This window comes from Jatropha curcas, chromosome 11, assembly GCF_041381405.1.
Source record: "Jatropha curcas cultivar XTBG-Jc1 chromosome 11, XTBG_Jcur_1.0, whole genome shotgun sequence".
NCBI classification, from domain to species: domain Eukaryota; kingdom Viridiplantae; phylum Streptophyta; class Magnoliopsida; order Malpighiales; family Euphorbiaceae; genus Jatropha; species Jatropha curcas.
In genome coordinates, this window is record NC_143161.1 from 4445923 (window position 1) to 4468471 (window position 22549).

The following is a 22549-nucleotide window of genomic DNA, read 5'->3' on the forward strand; positions in this document are numbered from 1 at the left end:
TATAGCCTTTTCGAGATACATGCTATTCTAGTCGAGCATGATCGGTGTTTGTTTTTCGCTGCAAATAATGGGTACTGATAATTTGAATGTTTAACAACATTTATTAGTCAGTTTTTCTGGTATGTATAATAAAAGCTGCACTGCTAATTGTTGATATGATAGCTTTTGATTATAGCGATTTTCGTTTCAGAATAACAGTTAATTGAGATCCTTTTCCATTGCTTGAAAATAACGAGGGCGTAGCTTCATGCATTCTCTCGAGGAACCGTTCAAACAATTCATTAACAATCTCAGCTCCAAAGTGTTTGGTAATGACTGGTTCTAACCCAGATTTGAAATGCATCATGATTGTATATTCAGTAGGTTGATTATCAGGGTCGCATTCGCAATCTGTAGGATCCATTCTTCCAATGCTAAAACACCCACTTTGTTCTATAAGCTGTGTAAGCTCCTTGGGCGTTACACAGTACAATGGAATGTTGAAAGAGTCCAGAAGTGCATCACATATTAATCCCTGCAATCAGGATTTTGATTTGGTTATTTACATGTTTTAAATTTTTAATATTTAGCTTTTCAAATTGTTATTGTTAATATTTAACTATTGATCAACCATCATTAAAAGCTGATTTTCCATTGCCGAATCAAGCAGACCCCTAAATCTATGATTTCATATAATCCACCAGTCTAGTAGGTTTCTATATTATTACCTCTTTTGCCATGTCCAGAAGGCACGACCCAAAATGATTCAGCAATACCCCGGTTGGTACATTTGACGGAGAGACCCCATCAGGAATAGAAGGAATGATTAGCACCATCATGCTTCCCTCTGCAAATTCTTTTGCTCTGGCATTCAAGAACATCCCCATATCCTTGCTAAATTGGGCAGCAAAGGCTTTTACTACTGCTTCTGATGCACCTGTATAGTGAACTCTCCCTCCGTTCCGTGCAGGAGAGTCCATGTCCAACACCACTGCAGGAACGCCAGAAAGCCAATGTAATGTGTAAGAGGAATGCACAAAATGGAGAGAAGAGTCAGGAAACAACTGGGTATGATATGACCCTGGTACCCCTGCTGTAAAATATTTCCTTTGAGGTGGGAGAGACTTGAAAAGGGTATTAAAGTCGTTAAATGGAAGATCATTAAAGAAAACTTGAAACTGAGGTATTTGATCGTAAGTGAAGCCTTCATTTATGAACTTTCGCTCCACAGCTTCAAGTATACTATGAACATAGTAAAAGGTGTTTGGTCCTGTTGAACATCCCATATCAGCTATACAAAATGCCTTGCTACATGAAGTTGATAAAAATGACTTCGTTTCAAGCTTCTCATGGATTGTCTCATCAATTATTCCCTTCAAGAATTCCAGAATCCATTTCTGCAAAAACGACTTTGAGCCAAACTTAATTTTTGATAAAAAAATTGATAAAATTAGTAATTTCTATATGATGTATTTCAACATTTTTTCAATATCTTACAAGTAATCATGGACACGGGTTAATATTTAAAATTTTGCAAATAAAAAATTATGAAACCTCAATAAATCAAAGTTTCTAAAAAATAAATTTTACTTTTTCAGTTTTAAAATATTTTTATTTTTATTTCAAAATTAATATCAGTAAAAATATAATAAACTGTGGTTTTATCCATAACAACTAATTTTTATTTTTAAACAATTTTTTCATAAAAATTTATGATTTATTCTAAAATAATTTTTTTAATTGAAAATAATTGTATACTTTTCTAAACACATAAAAGTTAATTCCTTATTAGTTTCTGAAAAAAAAAATTCCTTATTACTTTTCTTGGAATAATTTCAAGCCTCCAACCTTGACAGTTCCCAAGGAGGCAGGACAATCGGAGGAAGACGATGAAGAAAGGGTCAGAGAAAGAAAGCTTAAGGGCATCATTTGTTATTTTAAAATAATTCTCTCCTCCCTCTTTTTTTTTTTTTTCATCTTTTAACGGAAAACTCATATATGTTTTTGACGGAAGCACAGAGACGGAATCAAATCTTGGAGACTAAATGTTTAATATACAATGATTGGAGAACAAGATAATTAATTTTGTAAAACCTCAAATTATAATAATTATTTTCCAAAAAAAAAAATCGTTGCATCTTCTTAAGAAACCGGTCAAACAATTCATTTGCAATCCCACTTCCAAAATGTTTGCTAATACTTCCTTCCAGTGCAGCTCTCCAGTGCTTTGTCAATGTTTTTCCGTTGGTCATAACATCAATAGCCGAAAAAGCTTTAAATAACTCAATTCTCTCAATAATGAAGCAACTGTTTCTTTTTACAAGTTCTGTCATCTCCTTAGCAGATGGAATATAAATGGGGAGATTGAACGAGTCCACTTGCACTTCTCTCACCAATCCCTGTGCATGTTTAAACAAAAATGGATTAATTACAATGGAGAATTTCTTTATGGGCGAGCTATAACTTGTAAGGTCATGAATTTGAATTGAAACATTCAAAAATAAGGGTAAGATGCAAACAATGGAGTACCTCCCAAAACCATATAATAAGATGCACAAAGATATCAAATTTTACAATAAGATTACAGTATGATGAAGTATAATTGTAATAACTGATATAATTAAATGTATTTTTAGTATAATCACGAGTTCTGAAACTGACCTCTCTAGCCATGTCCATGAGGCTAGATCCCAGAATATCAAACGACACATTAAATATTCACAAGAATGAGAAATCCCATCAGGGATAGTTGGCACCACGATTAATATAATCCCACCAACCACAAGCTCTTTGGCTCTAGCATCCAAAAATATCTCCATATCCTTTTCGAACTGGGTGGCATTGCTTTGCATACTTCATCTGAGGCATTAGTGTAGAAAATTCTGCCCTTGTTCCAAACAGGAGAGTGGTTATTTAGAATCTCTTCTGGCATCTGAGATTGCCAATGCAATGAAGCGGAAGTATGCATTAGATGAAGAGAGGACCTGGGGAATAAACGCCCATGGAAGGAACCTGGCACGCCAGCAGCAAAGTATCCCCTGTTTGGATGTAGAGATCTAAATAGAGTATTGAAATCATTCAAGACATGATCATTGAAGAACACTTGAAATTCAGGAATTCGTGAAGCAAGACCTTGAGATTGACACTTATATTTCACTGCCTCAATAATATTTCCCATGCAAATAAAGGTATTTGCCCAACTGAACATCCCAAATCCGCAATATTAAATGAGCTTGAAGAACCAAAAAGGAGATCTTTTATGTTAAGATTATGAGCAATTGTCTCATCAATCAATCTTTTGGCAGTATTAATGGCTTCTCTCTGCAAATGAAGATCAAATAATGAGAAAAAACAGTCTTTTAAACATTTTCTCTAATATATAAAATCAATACCTGAAAGAAGGAATTTTTGTGGTAGCTGTAGTCAGCATCTCCTCCTTTCATTGGATATGATTCAGCCATTGTCTCTGTATGAGCTATGCAATGACGATGGTGGGAATTCAAAAACCCAACCTGCTCTTATATGCTCATTAATAGAATTTTCGCAATCTTGTCTTCGTTATTACCAAAATTTGGTGCTGAAACAGATTGCAGATGGCAATGACGGTAACAACTTCATCATCACTGACATCATGAACCATCCAGAACTTGTTGAATAATTATACTCTCCAGAAGTTGTTGAATAATCTTAGTAGGAAAATGCAGAAGACATAACTTTATTACTAGACTTTTATCACTGTCGATTAATCCAACCGTGACTGGTCTAGTGTAGTCGGTAAGTATTCTTAGACAAAGTTAGAAATTAAACTGAACGCACTAACGGTTGAGCGAATCAGAAGAAAATAAAAATCAAAATGAAAAGCAAAATAATTTGAATAAAATAAATAAATCAACAAAAATAGCCATGGCTATATGAGAGGATTTGAGAGATTCGGTGGGGTTGTTGAGATGGTTTAATTCAAAAATTAAAAATGTTGCTGATAGATAAGGTTGTTCGATAACTTTTACTTATGCACTATTTCAAAATAAAATTTTGATCATATGAAAAACAAAAATTTCAAGATCTATATGTTAGCCTCCTTTGTTGAAAACAAAAGAAAAAAAAAAAAAAGTTTAGCTCAATCCCGCACCAGGGAGATGAGCTTTTGAGGGTGGTGAATTGGCTATAAATGGAAGCCAAGGTTTAGGTTTCTAAACACTCTAAAAACACTTGAATGAATGTGTTTTATATTAGGGATTTAGAGCTAAGTCTTTTGAAATCCCTTGTAATATAAAATATTTGGGGTGTTTTGAGGGTGTCGGGTAGAAAAATATTTTGTAATTGTGATTGTAATAATTTGCCGCATAGTGAATATTTTTCTTGGTTATCGTTTGGCAACAGTCGTGGTTTTTCTCCACTTGGGGAGTTTTCCACGTTAAATTATTGTGTTATTTATTCTCTTTAATTTCTCAGTCATTATTTTATTTTCTCATTTGTTCCTGCTTGAAGCCGGTCTGAAGGGCGAAAAATAGCGATTTTCCCAACAAGTGGTATCAGAGCCTAGTTGTTAGGCGAAGCTTTTAGTGTTAAAATAATTTCTTGTAATTTAAATTATAAGTATGCACTGTGGTTGCAACTTAGTCTGATCTTCCACATCAGAAATACTGTTGTTAGAAATTATTTTATTTTAAAAGCAGGTGGAGTTTTGGAAGTCTTGAAGTGAGTGGAGCTTTGTTTTGGTGTGCTCGAGTACCGGTGGTGAAGGTCCTGACGATAGTTATTGAAGTTATTCTGGTACGAAAATTCTGATAATATACCGTGCACGTAACTTCTGTCTAGAAGGCCGGATTTTAAGTGGAACCACTTGTGACCCCTCCGCCCAATTGGGATTTTACGTGGAATGGTAATACTGTCTAGGAGATCATTGTGGTCTTTCCTGTGTATTGCTGAATCGGTTTACTTCACTAATTATTGGATTCACTGTGGTTGCAACTTAGTCTGATCTTCCACATCAGAAATACTGTTGTTAGAAATTATTTTATTTTAAAAGCAGGTGGAGTTTTGGAAGTCTTGAAGTGAGTGGAGCTTTGCTTTGGTGTGCTCGAGTACCGGTGGTGAAGGTCCTGACGATAGTTATTGAAGTTATTCTGGTACGAAAATTCTGATAATATACCGTGCACGTAACTTCTGTCTAGAAGGCCGGATTTTAAGTGGGACCACTTGTGACCCCTCCGCCCAATTGGGATTTTACGTGGAATGGTAATACTGTCTAGGAGATCATTGTGGTCTTTCCTGTGTATTGCTGAATCGGTTTACTTCACTAATTATTGGGTTCACTATTATAAGCACAAATAAGCATGTTGGCTATGAGAGGTAAGATTGAGAAATTTGACGAGAGCTCTTTAAAAAAAAAGAAATTTGACGAGAGAATGAATTTTGCACTGTGGCAAGTGCAAGTCAAAGACGTGTTGATTCAGTCTGGACTGCATAAGGTTTTGCAAGATAAACCAGTCAGCGGAAAGAATTCAGGAAAAGATAGTGGTAGTAGAGACTTAGAAAAATCCAAGATTAGCGATGAAGAATGTGAGGAGCTGGATATCAAAGCGGCAAGTCAAATTCGCATGTGTCTAGCAAAAAATGTTCTTGGATTGTCCACGACAAAGGAGTTGTGGGGAAAACTGGAAGAATTATACTAGGGAAAAAATATATCCAACAGGTTATATTTGAATGAGCAATTTCATATGTTGAAAATGACAGAAGGTACAAAGCTATCAAATCACCTGAGTGTTCTTAACGGTATCATCTCTGAATTGAAAACTCCTGGAGTGCAAACCGAAGATGAAGATAAAGCTCTTCGACTCATCTTGTCACTTCTTTCGACATGTGAGCATATGAAACACGTGACTAAAATTTGGTTAAGCCCTTCAACTCAATGAGTTTTATTCATTAAACCTTTAAATTTTAATTTATTGACTGTAAAAAAAGATCCGTTAGTAATATGACACACGTGACTAAAATCAAAGCATAAAAGACAAGGATGCTTGATTATCATTCCTTCAGAAAAAAGTCAAGTCTCTCGTTCACAATTTTCTTATCAACATTGACATTCTTACGAGTGTCGCAGACTTATTTAACATTGAAAAGCTAGTCTTGCACGTGTGAACAAGAAAACTTTAGACAGAAAATGACTTTTAAATCAGACTACATCACAGAAGATCGAACATTACACACGTTTCAGAGCCAAAAATACTTGAAAAGCTTAAGTTAAGCTGGCCTGCACCTGGGAGGAAAATTCTTGCATCTTCTTAAGAAACCGATCAAACAATTCATCTACAATCCCACTTCCAAAATGTTTGCTAATAATTCCTTCCAATGCAGCTCTCCAGTGCTTTGTCAATGTTTTTCCGTTGGTCATAACATCAATAGCCGAAAAAGCTTTAAATAACTCAATTCTCTCAATAAGGAAGCAACTGTTTCTTTTTACAAGTTCTGTCATCTCCTTAGCAGATGGAATATAAATGGGAAGATTGAACGAGTCCACTTGCACTTCTCTCACCAATCCCTGTTCATGTTTAAACAAAAATGGATTAATTACAATGGAGAATTTCTGTATGGGCGAGCTATAACTTGGAAGGTCATGAATTTGAATTGAAACATCAAAAAATAAGGGTAATATGCAAACAATGGAGAACCTCCCAAAGCCATATAATAAGATGCACAAAGATATCAAATTTTACAATAAGATTGCAGTATGATGAAGTATAATTGTAATAACTGATATAATTAAATGTAATTTTAGTATAATCAGGAGTTCTGAAACTGACCTCTCTAGCCATGTCCATGAGGCTAGATCCCAGAATATCAAACGACGCATTAAATATTCACAAGAATGAGAAATCCCATCATGGATAGTTGGCACCACGATTAATATAATCCCACCAACCACAAGCTCTTTGGCTCTAGCATCCAAAAATATCTCCATATCCTTTTCGAACTGGGTGGCATATGCTTTGCATACTTCATCTGAGGCATTAGTGTAGAAAATTCTGCCCTTGTTCCAAACAGGAGAGTGGTTATTTAGAATCTCTTCTGGCATCTGAGATAGCCAATGCAATGAAGCGGAAGTATGCATTAGATGAAGAGAGGACCTGGGGAATAAACGCTCATGGAATGAACCTGGCACGCCAGCAGCAAAGTATCCCCTGTTTGGAGGGAGAGATCTAAATAGAGTATTGAAATCATTCAAGACATGATCATTGAAGAACACTTGAAATTCAGGAATTGGGGAAGCAAGACCTTGAGATTGACACTTATATTTCACTGCTTCAATAATATTTTCCATACAAATAAAGGTATTTGGCCCAACTGAACATCCTAAATCCGCAATATTAAATGAACTTGAAGGACAAAAAATGAGATCGTTTATGTTCAGATTACGAGCAATTGCCTCATCAATCAAACTTCTAGCATTATCAATGACTTCCCTCTGCAAATAAAGATCAAATAATGCAAAAAAAAAAAAAAACTTTATATATATTCCTTTGAGCATTTTCTCTAACGTACAAAATGAGTACCTGAAATGAGGAATTGTTTGATTAGCTGTTGTGGTCATCTCCTCCTTTCATTGGATATGATTCCACCATTGACATTGTGGCTGTGCTTTGGCTCGTTGTCTCTGTATAAGCTATGGGATGGTGGTGGTGAGAATTTTCGCATCTTATCTTTTTTTACATGTATTATTATAAAAAAACTGTGTTAAAAAATTATTGTCAAAAGGGTTGTAGCCATAAAGAGTAGGGTTTTGATTCAAACTGAATCAAATCAAGGCAAAGAATACTAACCGCAGGTTTTTGGACAATAGATCAAATCAAACTGAAATTGGTATCTGTATCAAATCAAACCAGTTGGTTTAACCGGATTTAGTCTGTTGCCATATCGATTCAATTTTAAGTTAATTGATAAATTTCTATGAAACTGACTTGAACCAAGTAATAAATTCGGTTTCAACCAAATAAGCTGACAAATTCGATTCAAGTCAATCACTGATCAAACAAAATCAGAATGTGTAGGTTTAGTTTAAGATTCGATTAAGTCGGTAATTTTCCACATCACTAGTAAAGAGTGGAATTTTAAAACTTTGAAAAAATAAACTATTTTATTTTTCATATAAATCAAAGTGATTTAATCACTTTGATTTATATGAAAAATAAAATAGTTAATCTTTTCAAAGTTTTAAAATTTATATTTATAAAATAATTAAAAGTAATCAATTTAATATTAAAAAAAAAAAACTAATCAATTTATTTGATATCAAGCCGATATTAGAACCTTGATAAGTTTAAAGTTTCCGAAACCTATAATAAGCATAACATGCTGAAAGACAACCAACCCAACGTAATAACAGCTAGCCTACTAGATAATAATTTCATCATAAATGTCGGACCATTCATGTCCATATAATAACCAAACATTAACATTAACCAATGTTGCGTTTATGTCCTTTTATAAATTCTTTTGCCTAACTATTATTAATATTTTTATAAATTAATATTAGCTTGGCTAACAGATATGGTAGCAACAGCAATAAAAACCAGCTATTCTCTAAGTGCATAATTTCATAAAAAAAAATTACAAACCATGTGCGGAATTAGGTAAGCATAGAGATCTTCTCCGTTCACATGATAGAATAATCAAACATTTTGCTTGAGGGACCTGAGCTCTTTCCACTCAAATCAATCCGTTGGTTTTATTGGACTTTCAATGTTATAATAGGATTTTAATATTTATTCAAATATATAATCTCTCCTATCTACACAATTTTATTATCAATATCAACTATTACAGTGTGTTGCTGACAATTTTAACATTGAGAAGCAGGTCTTGCCCATATCAACAAGAAAACTTTAGAAACAAAATATGCTTGTAAATTAGAATACATCACAGAGAATTGATAACGAACGTTTTAGAGCAAGAAATACTTGAGAAGTTTCTGCTAAGCTGGCCTGCAACTTGGAAGACAATTCTTGCGTCTTCTTAAGAAACCGATCAAACAATTCATCTATAATCCCACTTCCAAAATATTGGCTAATAATTCCGTCCAAGCCAGCTCTAAAGTGCTTTGTCAGTATCAAAACCAGATAAAAACTTGTATGATTCAATTCTCTCAATATTGAAACATCTGTTTCTTTCTACAAGTTCTATCATCTCCTTAGCATGCGGAATATACATGGGCAGATTAAAAGAGTCCACTTGTGCTTCACTCACCAATCCCTGGTTAAAACAAAAATCAATTAATAAGGTTACTTTGCAATAAGGTTATTTTGGTTCTTGATAGCGAATTGAAACTGGTGAAATCGAATGTATTTTTAGTATAAACATGAGTTCTTAGGCTGACCTCTTTAGCCATATCCATGAGGATAGATCCTAGAAGATCAAACAACACATTACAAGATTCACAAGAATGAGAAATCCCATCGGGGATGGTTGGCACCATGATCACAACAATCCCACCAACCACAAGCTCTTTAGCTCTAGCATCTAAAAATATCTCCATATCCTTTGCGAACTGGGTGGCATATGCTTTGCATACTTCAGCTGAGGCATTAGTGTAGAAAATTCTGCCCTTGTTCCAAGCAGGAGAGTTCTTTTCTAGAATCTCTTCTGGCACCTGAGATAGCCAATGTAATGCAGTGGAAGTATGAATGAAATGAAGAGAGGACCTGGGGAATAAACGGCCGTGGAATGAACCGGGCACACCAGCAGCAAAATATCCACTTTCTGGAGGCAGAGATCTAAATAGGGTATTGAAATCATTCAAGACATGATCATTGAAGAACACTTGAAATTCAGGAATTCGGGAAGCAAGACCTTGAGATTGACACTTATATTTCACTGCAAATAAAGGTATTTGGCCCAACTGAACATCCCAAATCCGCAATATTAAATGAGCTTGAAGAACCAAAAAGGAGATCTTTTATGTTAAGATTATGAGCAATTGTCTCATCAATCAATCTTTTGGCAGTATTAATGGCTTCTCTCTGCAAATGAAGATCAAATAATGAGAAAAAACAGTCTTTTAAACATTTTCTCTAATATACAAAATCAATACCTGAAAGAAGGAATTTTTGTAGTAGCTGTAGTCAGCATCGCCTCCTTTCATTGGATATGATTCAGCCATTGTCTCTGTATAAGCTATGCAATGACGATGGTGGGAATTCAAAAACCCAACCTGCTCTTATATGCTCATTAATAGAATTTTCGCAATCTTGTCTTCGTTATTACCAAAATTTGGTGCTGAAACAGATTGCAGATGGCAATGACGGTAACAACTTCATCATCACTGACATCATGAACTATCCAGAACTTGTTGAATAATTATACTCTCCAGAAGTTGTTGAATAATCTTAGTAGCAAAATGCAGAAGACATAACTTTATTATTAGACTTTTTATCACTGTCGATTAATCCAACCGTGACTGGTCTAGTGTAGTCGGTAAGTATTCTTAGACAAAGTTAGAAATTAAAGGGAACGCAACAAGTCCCTTCAACTGGTTTATTTTTCAACACTAACGGTTGAGCGAATCAGAAGAAAATAAAAATCAAAATGAAAAGCAAAATAATTTGAATAAAATAAATAAATCAACAAAAATAGCCACGGCTATATGAGAGGATTTGAGAGATTCGGTGGGGTTGTTGAGATTATTTAATTAAAAAATTAAAAATGTTGCTGATAGATAACATTAACCGTTCGATAACTTTTACTTATGTACTATTTCAAAATAAAATTTTGATAAAATGAAAAAGAAAAATTTCAAGATCTATACTGCCACACCACTAAGCCTTAATTTTTCACAGAAATTGTGATGAGGATATCGGAGAAGCAACTCAAGAAGCAGCGTCTTGTTAAACATTTCGACATTTTTCCAAAAAGGATTATTCTGTGACTGAGGACACAAGCTCACTCCAAAAGTTTATTCTCTTGTTCTTTTTTTTAGGGTCAAGTTTGAACTATACATGAAAGCCGATTCCACCTCTCATTCACTAGCAAGTTAAGGAATTGATTCTCCATGGGAAGCATAATTAGTGAGAAATAGTTATTCTGGGCCAATCCTGTTGCCTCCAAGAGCGAGCGGGAATTAATTAGATCTGTGGATCGTCAAAACGGATACGGGAAGTGGATCGTCAAAACGGACACGGACTGAATACTTCGTGTAGTACCTCAATTTGACAATTAACTTACGAAAGGGTTTTGGATTGATTGACATATGTTATTTAAATTTGTAACTATATTTTACATTTTTTTTTTTTTGCCTGCTATGTTTAAATAGGAATCTAAGTACAGACAATTGAGAGAGTAAACTAATATTTTTATTTTTCTTATTTATAAAAAACTAAATAAATCTAAGTAATATCAGTTACAAATAATTTCTTTTAATAAATTTCGCTTGCTTAATAAAAAATCTCATAAATAAAATTTCTTTGTGTTATTTAAATTAAAGACATAAAATGAGTAAACTAGCCATCCTATTCCTTCCCTTGTAGGAATCGGAGATTGGCCACTTGAGCACTCAAAGCAAAAGCGCTTGAGTTGAGTTGAGTTGAGAAGGATGGATGATTAAAAACGGCGTTAAGGTTTTAGCTAAGGTCGTCCACATTTGATAACTTCATCTTCTACTTCACGAGGAAGTTTCAACTTTCAAAGGATAATTATTTAAGGTAAAGACAAAGGTTCTCTCTTAGTGGGAAGCAAGATGAGGTTCCTTCCTAGCAATTAGCAATGACAGAAAACCTTATATTCCTTTGTCCTTTCCAAGTTTCTTCTATTTCCATAAAATACGTTAGCTTACTCTCTTATCCATGTAAATCTCTATAATCCTGTAACATTTATAGTAAAAATATTTAATAAAATGCAAGTAAAACAATTCATAGTTAAATGTTATTAAAATAACAAAATTTACACCGTCTTTTTTAGATGACTTTTTAATAAATTTTTATTTATTTATTGAAATACCTTAATATTTTAAAAATTGTTACCTATTAAAAAATGTTATTCAAAATCTTCTAAAAGAAAATTTTATTCAAACTAAAAAAATCACTCCTTTAACACTCTTTACATTAGTTAATGAGTTATTTGTTTTAATAGGATACAAGTTACCTTAAATGATAATTAATCTATTTCAACTAAGACATGAAGGGGAATGTTAGAAAATCGTGAGTTATCTATTTTGATAAAAAAAACTAGTTATAATCCTAGTGCTATTTGATACATTTTTCTTTCTCAAATATTTATTATATTTAGATATTTCACTTCTCATAGTTAAGAAAAATCATTCAATTTATAATAAATTATTCAGTGAATTTATTATATTACTTTTAATTTTTTATTTGAGTGAAAATTATTTAACTGCTATTGATCATATATAAAGGTTAAAAATGAAATAAATAATTTATTATTTATTAAATTTTCAAATGTGATAAGTATTTAGTGTAATTTTTTTTAAAATTGACAAAGTATTTAGGGCAATGGTTTTTAGGGTAAAAATTCAAGATTTGGAAATGGCGACATTTTTTGAAACTTGCATGTAAGATTGCAAGTGATTGGATAAATTGGTATCAGAGGCCGTGATCTATTTACGCAGGAGTGGTCCCAACAAACGGGACAATAATATGGGCTTTCACTATAGTGTATCGGGACTATAAATATTATATAAACACTATCCAATAGTTTTTATCCACATCAGCAAATTCAAGCAATGGGCGTCCGTTACTTACCGCGTTAACGTATGTAGACGTCATAATAAACGTCAACCTACAAAGAGTGCTGCATGGAGGGAATCACGGCTTTTTTTTTCTTCTTGTGTACGAGGGCAACCCAGTGTCACAGAGAGACTTAAATTGACTGATTCGAGAAACAGGAGCGACATGACATGAAAATTTGCTTGCTCAAAGACAGAGAGAGAGAGCGACTTGAATGTGAAACTGTTTCTATCGTTGGTTTCTGGTTTCTGGTTTCTTGGATGAGAACTGAAGTGGTTTAATTTGAGTGAGCAAGTGATAATTTGGTTTCTTTATTTTACTTTTCTGGTAAGGTCTCAAACCTTTATTTGATTCTTTGATTGCTTTCTTTCCAAGTATAATTTCCAGAATGTGGGTACATCCATTAAAAAAAGTTTTCATCCTTATGCTAAATTTTACTTTTTTTGGTAATCTGTTTTCTCTTAATTTTTAGATAAATGAGATTGCTTTATTAGCCTCTTTAGTGTAGTTGGCTTTGATTCTGGAATACATATATTATTGATGAACTCTATGAGTGTTTTGTGTTATCAGATTCGTAGTTGATTTTTTTTTTTTTTTTGGCAATTCTGTATTTTCTTTTACCAATCTTCTTGTGAAATTTACTTAGAAATGGTGGTTCGGTTATTTTATTTATGTCGGCTTGCAATAGATGGCATATAATTGGAGCATTGTGGCTATATCTGACAAGGATCGATGTGGTATGGTTTTGGGTAAAGATTAATGATGGAAGAGTAGATAAAAGGATAAACTTGTTAATGATACAAAAACCATGCTTGGGTGCTGAACGCAATTTTAGGTTTTTAGATTGAGTGATTTTCAGCTTTTAGCAGTTCTTGATGATAGAGTAGTTATAAGCATTGTTTTGTTTTTCTTATTTATTTCATTGCAGTGTCATCTATTTTTTTTGACATAAGCTATAAATTTCATCACATCAATCTGAGTAAAATGCTTGGCTTCTTTGTGCATTCCATTGTTTTTGTGTTAAATGAAATGCTATTTTTTCTTGCCTCTGTTGCTTTCCACATAGACTTTGTGTTTTCAATGATTCTATTTAATCTCGAATATTGATTTCATTTCAAAATCATTATACTTCAGGTTGTGCTTAACATGTATTTGGTGCTAGATTCTGGACATGCGTGTAAACCCTTTGATTCTCCACATTTGTTCTGAGTTCATATTTAGATGATGCTGATATAATTATTCATTAAGGAAGCCATTGATTGAATTCATAACCAGCACATGGTGGATCCTGCATTATTTTGCCATAGTAGTTACAGAGTCATATTTGGAAGCTTGTGGGGGTCTGTTCATAATCATGAAATTTTTATTTATAAGTTATTACCTTTCATATTTTCTACATTGGATTAGCTTTATGATTGACTGCATGACAATGCCTACAAGAAAGTCACACTCAGAATCTTTGATCATTTACATTGTGGAAGTGCTATCTCCCTAAAAATTTTGGAGTGTTGATATCTGTAGTGGGTGATTCAGTTTGTTCTGTTTTGACTACAGAATTGCTTTGATGGGTAAGACAATTCACGTGTATGGATTCCCTCCCGATGTGACTGTAGATGAAGTCAAGAAGTGTCTGGAATCACATTCAGGGGATGGAACTGTTTTTGCAATGAAGATCAGGGAAACCAAAAATGGGGGTCAAAGAAAATATGCTATTGTTCAATTCCAGACTGCCAGAGATGCTGAATTAATTATATCTTTGAATAAACGTCTTCGGTACGGCACTTCATATCTCAAGGCTCGGACTTTGGCTAAGGATATTGTACCAAATCCCAGAACGTTTTTACACAGCATGGACCATATAACACTGCATTTTGGATGTCGGATATCAAAAGAAAAGTTTTCTGTTCTATGGACAGGGACAAATGTTTCGGTGAATTTTGGATTTGGATTGAGAAAATTGCAATTTTTTCTATCTCATGAACAAATGGACTACAAGCTTGACCTTTCTTATGAGAATGTTTGGCAGATCGAGCTACATTGTCCACGAGGTCGATCTGTGAAATATCTTCTAATTCAGGTTTCTTCAATATATTTTATTTAATTTTTGAATTATTAAATACTGTTTCTTGATACTCTTATAGCTATTTGAAATTCTTTATAGGGCTTTTTCGAACCTTGGAAATGCCTTTTTTGCCTTGTTATTTATTGCACAGATGAACTATGTTTTCCTTTTACATAAACCAACTGTGGAGCTGCATGGTGGGCATAGTGATTAAAGGCGCAAGGGGCACCTATGCGCAACGAGCTATTGGAGCCTAGGTGCTAGCCTGAGTGAAGTGAGGCGCGAAAATTAGAAATAAATAAAACACATAAATCTGAAAACTATATTTTATAAAAAAAAGGAAAAAAAAAAAAAAAAAAGAAAAGCTTGGAAAGAAACACATAAATAGAAAAAATGGCAACAAGACAAGTTATATTGTAAGATATTGGAGTTAAGATAGAAAAGTAAAATCAAGAAATGAAAAAAAGAAAAAAAAAGAAAGAAAGAATATAGAAAGCAAATTGGAAGAGAAATTGAGAGAGGCATGTCTGAATGGCTGTTAGCCAAAGGCTAGACTGAAGGAGGTGAGTGCTAGATGGAGTGGAGGCTGGATCTAAAGCATATCATTGGTTTTTGTGATATAATGACAAAGGATTCATATGCCCAACCTCAACTAGTTTGGGGTTAAGGCCTTTGTTGTTGTTATGTTGTTGTAGTAGATACTACATTTTGTTCTTTTGTTGGAATAATAAGTTATTCCATCGAAATTTTATATTGTTTACTGTTAATTTTTAATAAAAATACAAAACTGCCATTTGTCGTATTTCTAATGTACCTTTTTATGCTAAAAGAAAAGCTATTGTTTTTTAACACTCGATACATAAAGTCACTTTTGAATTTTATTATTTTAATCTTATGACACCCTTAATTTTTACTTTAATCTATTAAACACTTCAATTTATAAAATTACACATATTAAATACGGTAATTTTTAAATTTATTTTATTAAATAATTCAACTTGTAAAGTAAGATTAATTAAACACTCATTAAAAAATTAAAATTTAAGAAAATTATTGTTCCAAAAGTCAAGTTAACTACATGTCAAGTCTAAATTTAAAAGATAGAAGCCAAAACTCCTAAAAATTATTGATATTAGTGTCGAAAAGTGTGTAATATTATTAAAATTTATAATAGATCATCCGTAAAATTCAGGGTGTCACAATGTTAAAGTTGTAAGTTCTTGAGTGAATTTATATATTATAGAACTAGAAAATTATTTTATTATAATTTAATATTTGATTTGAAAAATATTTATTATATTTTATTTAATTTTTTACTATATTTGAAAATCTTACTATGTTTATAGTAGTCGTCTCATCGGTTTTTACTCGTCATTGGCGGATGAGTTCCCTTCAAGATTAAAAAAAATTACCATATCTAAATCCTAATTTTCAAATAGAAAGGGCTCCAATGTTATAATATAAATGACCTCAATCATTATTAAGAATCACGGTAAGCATTTTGAAAAAAAATTACGTTTCTAGCGTATTGTATTTATCTTTTTTTTTAAAAAAAAAATTTTAGAATTTTTTGTCATTTGTGAGTGCTAGGCCTTTGTTGTGTTAGTTTGGGGCTAGACAGTTTCATATTCAAAGGCGACTTGTTAAAAGAAAAATTAGAAAGACGCGCCTTTCTTGGGCCTAAGGCCGAAAAAGGCACAAAAAGGCTAGTCGCCCGCCTGCGGACTGTTGAGGCATAAGCCCTTGAATTTGAAGTTGAACCTTAAGTAAGGCATGGGGCACGTCTTCAATGAGTATGATGGTGGGAAAATGAATTCTCTTATTAGTAGTAAATTGAACAATTTACTTATATCTCGGTTACGACTAAAGCATGATACATGCATGAATTTTTTTTTCCTTGCCATATGCGGAGTTATCAAGAAAATTTGGATATTCCTATTGGTTTGCCTGAACTTTCTGCTGGCTTTTCTAACAGACTTAATACCTTTTTGAACTAATAAGTTAATTATCCAAAAACTAACAAAATAAGGTACTCTTGATGGATAGGGGCACAGAGATTTTAATATGGTTTTATCAATAAAATTGGCAAACTTTCTATCTCCGGGAATTTGAAAGAGTTGTCCCTTGGTTAAGTTTACTAATATGAGGATCTTATCAGGCAAGATAGCTGAATTCCTTTTTCCTGCTGGTAGAAATGTGGCATTTGTGATTCACTGACTTGCCAAAATAAATGGGAAGTGGAATCTAAGGCCAAGGGTGTACTTACTTGGGAATTGAAAGGTGCATACTGTTTTGCTGAATAAAAAAAAGCTGTATGTCATGTAAAAAGTTTCCCTTTTTCCTTTTTCTTCTTTCTGTTGGTAATTTGTGCTTTTATTGGTTTCATTTATGTCATTAGTCTGATGTGATGCATACAATAATCGAACAATTTGTGCTATCTCTTGTTTCATGTAAGATTTCAAGTAAAAATGCAAACTGCTAATTTGGTTTCTTTTTTTAGTTATATGGTGCACCCCGAATTTTTGAGAAAGAGATTGCATCATCTAATGTGTTTGAGAGTCCGCTTTTCAACTACTTTAAGGATACCCCTGATGAACAATGGGTCAGGACAATTGATTTCACACCATTCTGCCTTATTGGGCATTCATCCGGATTATGTTTGGAGTTTCCTTCCAGCATTAATGTTCCAAAATTTCAGGAGAACTTTTCTTACTATAAAGAAAGTGAAGCAATTTTTGTTTTGGAGAATGGTAATGCTTTTTCTTGCAATCTGGATCTAGTTCCTATTGTTGGTCCTCCCTCAGGTGTTGATTTGCCATTTGAGATATTATTTCGAGTTAATTTGTTGGTTCAGCATGGGTGCCTTCCAGGGTCAGCACTTGATTCTAGTTTTTACAAGTTGGTTGATCCAAGTAGAATGAATATTGACTGCATAGAGCATGCTCTTGAGAAGCTTTTTCACTTGAAAGAATGTTGTTATGAACCTTCTATGTGGCTTAATGAGCAGTACAGAAAGTATCTTACGTCTAAGTACCTTCCAAGATCACCTTCGATATCCCTAGACACTGGTTTGGTATACGTGCGTAGGGTCCAAATTACACCATGCAAAGTCTATTTTTGTGGTCCAGAGGTTAATGTCTCAAACCGCGTGATACGCCGCTATTCAAAAGATATTAATAATTTTCTCCGTGTGTCTTTTGTTGATGAGGAGTTAGGGAAAATTCATTCAACAGATTTATCTCCCCGTGCTTCTTCTGGAAATGGGGATAGGAGGACTGCTATTTACAACAGGATTCTCTCTACTCTCCAAAATGGAATAGTTATTGGAAATAAAAGGTTTGAGTTCCTTGCCTTTTCATCTAGCCAGCTGAGGGAAAATTCTTGCTGGATGTTTGCTTCAAGAGATGGGCTCACTGCTGCAGATATAAGAGAATGGATGGGAAACTTTCGTCAGATACGAAACGTGGCTAAATATGCAGCCAGATTAGGTCAGTCTTTTGGTTCATCCACTGAAACACTGAGTGTTCGTAGAAATCAAATTGAAATTCTTCCAGATATAGAGGCTGAAAGGGGCAGAACCAAATATTTGTTCTCTGATGGAATAGGCAAAATATCTGCTGAGTTTGCTCGGAGGGTGGCGTTGAAATGTGGGCACCAAGGTTTCTATCCATCCGCATTTCAAATTCGTTATGGTGGGTATAAAGGTGTTGTGGCTGTTGATCCAACTTCTTCTAAAAAATTATCATTGAGAAAAAGCATGTGCAAGTATGAGTCTAAAAATACAAAACTGGATGTTTTGGGTTATAGCAAGTATCAGCCTTGTTTTCTGAATCGCCAAATGATTACTCTTCTTTCGACCCTTGGTGTTCCGGACCATATCTTTGAGAAGAAACAGAGAGAAGCTGTTGATCAACTGGATGCCATTTTAACAAACTCGTTAAGGGCCCAAGAAGCACTAGATTTGATGTCTCCAGGAGAGACCACTAACATTCTCAACGAAATGCTTTTGTGTGGTTATCAGCCTGATGCTGAACCATTCCTTGCAATGATGCTCCAAATGTTCCGAGCATCAAAGTTGCTTGATGTGCGGACAAAATCTAGAATCTTTGTTCCAAATGGAAGATCTATGATGGGATGTTTGGATGAGACAAGAAACTTGGAATATGGCCAGGTATTTGTGCAATTTTCTGGTAGTAAACATAAGCAGGTGTATGATAGTTCCACCATGTTTGGAGGCATTGGATCAGGCAACCGTTTTGTGATTGAGGGACAGGTCATTGTAGCTAAAAACCCATGTCTGCACCCAGGTGATATTCGTGTTTTAAGGGCTGTGAATGTACCAGATTTGCACCATATGGTGGACTGTGTTGTTTTTCCACAGAAAGGACCAAGGTATATCTCTCAGTCTCTTCCAGCCTTATAGCTTAGGTCATTCTTTAGTTAAGTCAATTTGGTTTCTGGTTTGAGTTGTCTGTGCCGAAGTTCTATATGTATAACTGAGAGTTCTTAGATTTACTTTTCCAGTTGCATTTGCAAAGGGTTCAGATTTGAAAAATATAAAAATCCCTGCTTTTTTCATGCAAGACAGAGGAATTTACCTTTTATCAAAAGAGAACTTGGAAATATGCTCTCTTCTTGTCTACTCTCCAATATCATTTCTCTATTTCTCCAATGGGTTCTGAACCACAAAGTCCCAACTTCAAAGATAGCTGGACTCAGTTATATAAGAATGAGAGACGGATAGAAAGTTGTGTATGTGCAGCTATGTTCCTATAGATGTTTAAGTTCTTATCTTCTTGGTGTCTTTCACAGCGGATTGAACCTTATAATATTATTGTTGTTATTGTAGTTAATCATTGTTGCTGTTATTATGATGTTCACTGTCCATGTTATCATCATCTATATGATAGTTCTACTTCTGTTGTGTCTGCCTATGTTCAGGCTATTTTGGCCTACTTCTGTGGTATTATTGTAGGAAACTAGTTGAGTTGTGAGATAACTATGTCTGTCACATCAGCTATCTGAATTCTTTTCTGTAAGATAACCACTCCCTTCAATGAACGTAACTGGTATCTGTGTTCCCTTTTATTATTTGACATGTGCAGTAGGCTTCTTGTGGATAACAGTAGAACATACCAATGGAAACTCCTCCTTCCTTAGAAATACCTAGGCTATATTCTGTGGACATTGCTTCATCATCTCTGATTTATTTGTCTGATGAAGCTGATTGACACAGGCAGGTTTGTTATTTGTTGTTTCTATTATTTTTAGGGGGGTTGGGGGGGCGAGTTTGGTGGTTGGAGGATGCAGGGGGAAGACTCCTGTGCTTTGGAATTTCAATTGACACTAACATGGACACCTCACCTTTCTTTGTTTTTCAAGTGCTAACAGAGTAACAGACTAGTATTATAGTGCCCCTTTTCAGATTTTCTTTTTTTATATATATATTTTTTAGTGTGAAAACAGTACTAACATTAGTATCTGAATTGCAATCTTAGACCTCATCCAAATGAATGCTCGGGTAGTGATTTAGATGGAGATATCTACTTTGTCTGCTGGGATCCTGATTTAATCCCACGTCTGCAAATCCCACCAATGGACTATACACCAGAGCCAAGTTTGCAACTCGATCATGATGTCACAATTCAGGTACTACATGTGTACGTATGAAATGTCCGAGCAATTATCTATCATCAACAATAATACTATTGTTTCGCTATCTTTTAAGATTATTCAGTCACTTCATCAAATTTTTTCTCTTCTATGGTACATTCTGGTATTGTCAAACATAAAGCTGCAATTCTTCAAAATTACATACGTTCCTTAATTTTTTTTTTTTTCTTTATGACAGAGGATTTAGTTTTGTACGTAGGTTCAATACTAATAGGTGTTTACTTTTAATGTTTGTTTTTCCTTGTGGTGCCTTTATTTCTGTATTATGATGACTTTACTCCACCTGCATCTTTTATGTGTCAAAGTCATTTTTTTTTTCTGGATTAGTTTGCTCTTATGTGTCTATAGCATATGCTAATAGACATGCCTATGGATTTTTCTTATTATATGAAGCAACAATTTACACAATTTACAAGAAAAATAAGAAGCAGATGGAAAGGGAGTTGCTGATTATCTGGTTTTCCGAATCTCAGGGAAGCTGCAAAAGCAAATTTTGGCCCGGGCCTTTTTAATTTATGTGACAATGATATCTTGTACTTTTTAATTCTTTTAGCTATCTCATTTGTGCAATTTTAAGCAATAATCTAGCCTTTTTTTTTTTGGTCCCCTCTGGGCACAGTGCTTCGTTTTTGTGTAAAAGTGGATGCTTCAAACTACAACGTAAGGTAGTTCAGTCCAAGAGAGTCATTATTCCATCAACCTCATAACTGGTCCTTTTTTTTTGAATGCTTTAAAAAAAAAAAAAAAAAAAAAAGAAAAAGGAAATGTGATAATGAAAAATCCTTTAGAACAGTGAAATCTTAGGTTGTGTATCTGTATGCATCAAGTTCTAACTGCAAACTCTGTTTTTTGCTTTAGCTTGATTTTTTTTTTTTTTTTTTTTTTTTTAATCATGCAGCTAGAAAACCACATTTCCCTTTTATTCAGAGATTTTCATTTTGCTTTCTACAGGAAGTTGAGGAGTATTTCACCAATTACATGTTAAATGACAGCTTGGGAATCATTTCTAATGCTCACACCGTCTTTGCTGATAGGGAACCTGCAAAAGCAATGAGTAAACCATGTCTGAAACTTGCACGTAAATTTTCAATTGCAGTTGATTTTCCAAAAACTGGAGTACCAGCTGAAATTCCTTCTCATCTACGTGTCAAAGAATATCCTGATTTCATGGAAAAGCCTGACAAACCCACCTATGAATCTCAGAATGTGATTGGAAAGCTTTTCCGAGCAGTGAGAGACATTGCACCACATACAAGCTCTATTAAGTCCTTTACTTTAGAAGTGGCAAGGCAGTGTTATGACCCTGATATGGAAGTTGATGGTTTTAAGGATTATATAGATGATGCCTTCGATTACAAAAGCAATTATGATTACAAATTGGGTAATCATATGGACTATTATGGCATCAGAACTGAGGCTGAAATTCTCGGTGGAAGTATTATGAAAATGTCAAAAGCTTTCACCAAGAAAAGGGACGCAGAAGCAATTGGTTTGGCAGTGAGCTCCTTAATAAAAGAAGCAAGATCCTGGTTTAATGAAAACGGAAGTGGATTAGATTCTGAAGAAGATGATGTTTATGCAAAAGCCTCTGCTTGGTACTATGTTACTTATCATCCTACTTATTGGGGTCGCTACAACGAGGGAATGAATCGAGATCATTTTCTTAGCTTTCCTTGGTGTGTTTATGACAAGCTGATCCAGATCAAGAGGAAGAGAAGGTGTCAACCTTTATCATCGCTTGAACGCCAGTTTGGGCTTGGACTGCATTTTCATTAACAAATGTGAAATTTTGAACATGTCTATATGTTCATAGTCTTGGTTTGAGTTTGCCAGCTAATCCAGATCAGCGGAACAAATCAAGGATCAACCAGGTTCCCACTTTTTTCTCTTTACACATTTTCCATGTAGATGTGGACTGCTTTTGAGTTTAGAAGGTAATCAAAATATATGGCTATACATATGGTTATGAATATGTAATATTTCAAAGACAATATATGATGTAAATGTTTATGTTCATATAATGGCAGAAGCAGAAATACCTACTTAGAGTTGACAACATTTTTTGATAGGATATTGAAGACTATTGATATTTGCCTGAATG

General features: G+C 34.1%; 2 protein-coding genes and 3 pseudogenes across 5 annotated transcripts; 1 reads left to right on the plus strand and 4 right to left on the minus strand.

Moving 5' to 3' along the window:
* Positions 1-695: 695 nt before the first annotated feature.
* Positions 696-1905, minus strand: LOC149492397 (loganic acid O-methyltransferase pseudogene; annotated as a pseudogene).
* Positions 1906-1995: 90 nt separating this feature from the next.
* Positions 1996-3440, minus strand: LOC149492398 (loganic acid O-methyltransferase pseudogene; annotated as a pseudogene). Its single transcript, XR_016318850.1, has 3 exons — positions 3372-3440; positions 2641-3300; positions 1996-2378 (listed from the first exon to the last, which is right to left on the minus strand). The product of XR_016318850.1 is annotated as a loganic acid O-methyltransferase pseudogene (transcript).
* Positions 3441-6013: 2573 nt separating this feature from the next.
* On the minus strand, positions 6014-7680 carry LOC149492399 (loganic acid O-methyltransferase-like; annotated as a pseudogene). Its single transcript, XR_016318908.1, has 3 exons — positions 7533-7680; positions 6783-7444; positions 6014-6520 (listed from the first exon to the last, which is right to left on the minus strand). The product of XR_016318908.1 is annotated as a loganic acid O-methyltransferase-like (transcript).
* A 1018-nt stretch (positions 7681-8698) lies between these two features.
* Positions 8699-10811, minus strand: LOC105634278 (loganic acid O-methyltransferase). Its single transcript, XM_089716018.1, is given in 5 exon segments — positions 8699-9083; positions 9085-9228; positions 9353-9854; positions 9856-9995; positions 10067-10811. Coding segments are annotated over 5 exon segments (1053 nt in total). The 5' UTR covers positions 10136-10811; the 3' UTR covers positions 8699-8885.
* Positions 10812-12789: 1978 nt separating this feature from the next.
* Positions 12790-22506, plus strand: LOC149492400 (RNA-dependent RNA polymerase 1-like). 2 transcript variants are annotated; one of them, XM_089716380.1, is made up of 5 exons: positions 12790-13040; positions 14268-14790; positions 17276-19167; positions 20274-20424; positions 21400-22506. In XM_089716380.1, the coding sequence occupies exons 2-5, from the start codon at positions 14278-14280 to the stop codon at positions 22222-22224; spliced, it is 3381 nt and encodes a 1126-aa protein (XP_089572506.1). In that variant the 5' UTR covers positions 12790-13040; positions 14268-14277; the 3' UTR covers positions 22225-22506. The 2 variants fall into 2 exon arrangements, with proteins under 2 accessions (XP_089572506.1, XP_089572507.1); XM_089716381.1 differs by lacking the exon at positions 12790-13040 and adding an exon at positions 13070-13450.
* Positions 22507-22549: the final 43 nt, after the last annotated feature.

Excerpts from the sequence above, each read along its gene's own strand:
- LOC149492400 (XM_089716380.1), top strand. The coding sequence starts at position 14,278 with ATGGGTAAGACAATTCACGTGTATGGATTCCCTCCCGATGTGACTGTA. Across the intron at positions 19,168-20,273 it reads TTTCCACAGAAAGGACCAAG|ACCTCATCCAAATGAATGCT; the intron begins GTATATCTCTCA and ends TTGCAATCTTAG. Across the intron at positions 20,425-21,399 it reads ATCATGATGTCACAATTCAG|GAAGTTGAGGAGTATTTCAC; the intron begins GTACTACATGTG and ends TGCTTTCTACAG.